Consider the following 5456-nt stretch of genomic DNA (forward strand, 5'->3'; position numbering starts at 1 on the left):
TCATAAAACAAGCTAATGAAAATAAAATATAAATAAAATTATTACTTCCCCTAAGTGGTGGAGTATGGTTAATAAAAGGTATTATTAACCTTTTGTAGCATGCTAAGCTAGTTGCTAGTTGTATACGTACAAGTTAGCCATGCACTGACGCTAGTCCTATATATATATAAAAAAAAAAAAAAAATAAAGTTATTTTTTTTTGTTTGTTTATTTATAGATATATACATCTTTGTAATTTAAAAAAAAAAAAAAAAAAATTAAATATATTTTTTTTTTTTGGGAAGAGTTTTATGAATGTTATGTTATGTTATGTTATAATATGTTTTAATTTTTAGTGTAAATAAAAATTAAAAGAAAGAAATGTTAACTTATTAAAAACTTAAGAGATAAGAGAAATGTTTATGTATTATTCAATGTATATTTTTGAAACAACATTGAATATCATAAAATTTTGACTTAATAAATTGTTATAAATTATTTGTATGTTTTTAATTAAAAGAAGATATTAATTCTTTGTAAATAAAAACTCATTTATAACTGTTAATAAGTTTATTAAAAGATGCAGTAAAATTTAACTTCAATTAAATATTATGCATCATAAGAAAACAGTATATATATATATAATAAAAACGAATATATATATATAAACGTATACTTAGTTATACATGCTCTTTATTAATTTGTTTGTTTAATACTCTAGCAAAGTCATTAAACGGGAAGTTAATGAATCAATCTGTTAAGAAATACAGAATTATTTAATTCAAGTTAAATATTGAATATTATAAAATGCCATCATATATATAATAAAATAAGTATATATATAAAAACGTATATTTAGTTATACATGATCTTTATTAATTTGTTTGTTCAATACTTGGTTAATAAAATTAGTTATTAACCTTTTGTAGTACACTAAGCTAGTTTACTACTTGTGTACGTACAAGTTAGCCATGCACTGACGCTAGTTAATAATAAAAAAAAAAAAAAGAAAAAAAATGTTTTTTTTTTTTGTTTGTTTATTTTTATTGATATACATCTTTATAATTAAAAAAAAAAATTAAATATATTTTTTTTTTGGTTGTCGAAATTATTTTTTTTTAATGTGTGTTATGTTTTAATTTTTAGTGTAAATAAAAATTAAAATAAGAAATGTTAACTTATTAAAACTTAAGAGATAAAAGAAATGTTTATGTATTATTCAATGTATATTTTGAAATAACATTGAATATAATAAAATTTGGACTTTATTAATTATTATAGTTTATCTGTATGTTTTTAATTAAAAGAATAAGTAATTATTTGTAAATAAAAACTCATTTATAATAATTAAAAACTAATATATATATAAACTTATATTATACAATTCTCTCTATTAATTTGTTTGTTTAATACTCTAGCAAAGTCATTAAACGGGCAATCAATAAAACAATACTCTGGCAAAGTCACTGGGCATCCAATTAATAAACCAACTATTCAACACTTGGTGCCATATATAAAAAGTTATTACAAATATCGCACTTAATGAATTATTTGTATAAACAGATAATCAAGAAAAATTTCATATATATATATTTTTTTATGATGTATAGTAAATAGCGAAAATTATTTAAAGAATATATTTTTTTAATTATTAATAAAACTTAAATTCCGAAAAATAAGAAAAATCAAATAAAGTAGGTAAATATGAAAATTAGTTTTAAAATTTTATTTTTAAACATTTCTTTTATATATGTATATATATATAAATGAAATTTGTGAATTTTTTCTGTGTTTCTTTTTTCATCTTCATTTTCTGAAATTCTTGATTCTTCTATTTATTCTCTTCTTCCATTTCTTCTGTTTCTTTTCTTTTCCTATAATAAAAAAGAAAATTAAAAATTTATAGAGATGAATTTTCTTATTATATTTTTAATCTAAATTATAATTGAAAAAAAATTAAAATACAATATATTTTTAAATGTGAACTTACTTTACAGTAAAAATAAACTATTATCATAATAATAACTATTAGAAAAGGAGAAATGTAAGGAATAAAAGAAAGAGATGATGCACCTATGAGAGCTTGAATTGCACCTGAAGGTGAAGATGTTACAAAAGTTTGAGTAGATGGTGAAATAGTTCCTGAAGTTGTTACACTAGGAGCTGATGTGCTTGAATTTCCACTTAAATGATTAGAAGTTGCAGTAGCCGAAGGAGCTGTAGATGGTGAAGTAATTCCGGTGGCTGAAGTAGATGAAGGTGATGCAGATGATAAATTGGTTGCTGCAGTTGTCGGAGTTGTTCCATTAGGTGTTGGGGTTGAACTACTCATACTCGGTGCTAAACTTGTTGCCGGAGTTGTTGTAATTGATGTGGTAGCGTTCATACTTGTAGTAGTTCCTGTAGGTGTAGGTGATGTACTTAAATGATTATTAGAAGTGGTTAGAGTAGAGGGACTTGATGTTGCTGATACATTTCCATTTGTTGTAGCATTTGTAGTTGCTTCTGACATAGTGAGAAGTTATATTTTTATCACATATAAATATTTTTTTTAGAAATTATTTCTGTATTTCTTTCAGATTAAATTATGGGGATATAACTATTTATAAATAAAATTAATGTTTTTATCTCTTAAAATATGAAAAAAAATTATCAAAATTACAACGTAATTACACAATTTCTATTAAGAATGATCTATAGTAGAATAAAATGAAAAATAATAATTCCAAAGAACCTTTATTTAATTCTACTAATTTTTATTCCAAAAATAGTAATCTAAATAATATAAAAATTAAAAAATTTTAATACATTTATAAAATTTCTAAATAAACATTTTTTCAATACAAAGTAAATTATTGAATTTGATGAATTAGAATTTAAAAAAATTAAAAAAAATACGCAAAAAAATAAAAAAAATAAAAAAATAAAAATAATATAATAATGAATAAATTTATGTTATATAAAATTCTTTTTTTTTAATTTTACATAATTCAAATTGATAATCTTTTTTATCTAAGAAAGCGTAATGATAAGGTATCTCTGTTAAAATACCAAAAATAACGAAATAAATATAATTATTTATTTTAATTCTACTATTTAACCTTTTAAATAATTATAACAATATTAATAGTATATATTAGCATGCATATACTTTAAATTTAATTTTAATCTTTTTTTTTTCATATTAGAACACAATAAATTCAAATAAAACTGAATAATTTTCATTAATGATTTTATTAAAGTTTAAACAATTAATATGTTTTTATTTAAAATTGATAAAAAGATAACGTTTTGTTTTAGAAAAAAAAATATTATAAATAAATAAATGAAATTTCAATCGATGCATTTTTTTCATGCATGTACTTTTTTTAAGTTTTGTTATTTCCAATTTTTAACTACCTAAGAAATGCATATTTTTATGGATTTTTTCCTGTTATTAAAATATATCATTTCAACAAAGATTATTCTTATACTTTTTTATTATTCATATATATATATATATATATATATATTTTATTATTTTCAATTTTTGTTATTTAAATTTTTTAAATTATTTGACTATAATATTTTTTTTTATACTCAACAAATTTCTTTTCTAAAAGGATTTGAAAAAACTAAAATGAAAAGATATTTTTTGAAATAAAAGAATATATATAAAAGTAGTGTAATTAAATAATTTTCAAAAATGGTAAAAAATGTGATTCTATTTTAGGATATACAAAACAAAACACTTGCTAAATATGAAAAGTATTTATCAAATATATCGATAGATTTTAAAAATAATTTTTTTTTTTTTTTGAACTATTTAAATTTTTTCAATTTTTCATTAAAATTATGAAAAATATTTTTTTCTAAGAATATGAAGTGTTTAATTTTATGTACTAATTATATTTGTATTTAACTAATTAAATAAGTTTATGTATTTTTTCAACATAATTTTCAATATATAATCTATAAAAACTTTTTTTTTGTTGTTATATTTTTTCTTTAATATTTCCTTTCTGGTTTATCAGTGTCCTGTTTAATACCTTTGATAAGGTATTAAACAAACAAATTAATAAAGAGCGTGTATAATTAAATATACGGATTTATATATATATATATTTATTTTACTATATACATAGTAATATTTATAATATGTGGAATTAAATTGGAATCAAGAAATTGTATATTGCTTAACAGAAAAAATTTTTATTTTTACTAATTTATTTTTATTTACAAAGAATAAGTATATTATTTCAATTAAAAACACTCACAAAATTAAGTTGTAACAAATAACAAATATTAAACTCTATATTATTTAATATTACTTCAGAATATGCGAATTGAATACTAAATAAACATCCTACTGTCTATGCATTATTTTTTAAATTTTAATTAAAAATTAATGGTCTCTCAATTCAAGAACTTCACACTAAAAAAAAAATTTTTTTTTTTAAAATTAAAAAGATATATAAAAGTAAAACATACAAAAAAAAAATATAACAATATATATATATATTTTTGGACTATCGCCAGTACATAACCGACATGTATTTTCCTGACTAGTAAACTAACTTTATATATTATTGGTTAATAAAATTAGTTATTAACCTTTTGTAGTACACTAAGCTAGTTTACTACTTGTGTACGTACAAGTTATCCATGTACTGACACTATTAATAATAAAAAAAAAAAAAAAAAATAAAGTTATTTTTATTTGTTTGTTTATTTTTATTCATATACATCTTTGTAATTAAAAAAAAAAATATAAAAAAATATTTTTTTTTTAGTTGGTCGAAATTATTTTTATTATGTTATGTTTTAATTTTTTTTTGTGTTTTAAAAATTAAAAGAAGAAATGTTAACTTATTAAAATTTAAGAGAAAAAAAAAATTTTTATGTATTATTCAATGTATATTTTGAAATAACATTGAATATAATAAAATTTTGACTTTATTAACTATTTGATTTATTAATTGCCCGTTTAATGACTTTGCTAGAATATTAAACAAACAAATTAATAAAGAGCATGTATAACTAAGTATACGTTTATGTATATATATTCGTTTTTATTATATATATATATACTGTTTTCTTATGATGCATAATATTTAATCGAAGTTAAATTTTACTGCAACTTTTAATAATCCTATTAACAGTTATAAATGAGTTTTTATTTACAAAGAATTAATATCTTCTTTTAATTAAAAACATACAAATAATTTATAACAATTTATTAAGTCAAAATTTTATGATATTCAATGTTATTTCAAGATATACATTGAATAATACATAAACATTTCTCTTATCTCATAAGTTTTTAATAAGTTAACATTTCTTTCTTTTAATTTTTATTTACACTAAAAATTAAAACATAACATAACATAACATTTCTCTCATCCAAAAAAAAAAAAAAAAACTTTATAAAAAAAATATTATTAATTTTTTTTTTATAATTACAAAGATGTATATATATGTAAATAAACAAACAAAAA

The 5456-nt window shown here is 18.6% G+C and overlaps 1 protein-coding gene across 1 annotated transcript; it reads right to left on the minus strand.

Moving 5' to 3' along the window:
* Window positions 1–1918: 1918 nt before the first annotated feature.
* Window positions 1919–2491, minus strand: PRELSG_0013150 (hypothetical protein; the record flags this gene model as incomplete). Its single annotated transcript, XM_028676123.1, has 1 exon — window positions 1919–2491. The coding sequence occupies one exon, from the start codon at window positions 2489–2491 to the stop codon at window positions 1919–1921; it is 573 nt and encodes a 190-aa protein (XP_028531203.1).
* Between the last annotated feature and the right edge of the window lie 2965 nt (window positions 2492–5456).

The sequence above is a fragment of the Plasmodium relictum genome (assembly GCF_900005765.1).
Source record: "Plasmodium relictum strain SGS1 genome assembly, contig: PRELSG_00_v1_119, whole genome shotgun sequence".
Taxonomy (NCBI): Eukaryota; Apicomplexa; class Aconoidasida; order Haemosporida; family Plasmodiidae; genus Plasmodium; species Plasmodium relictum.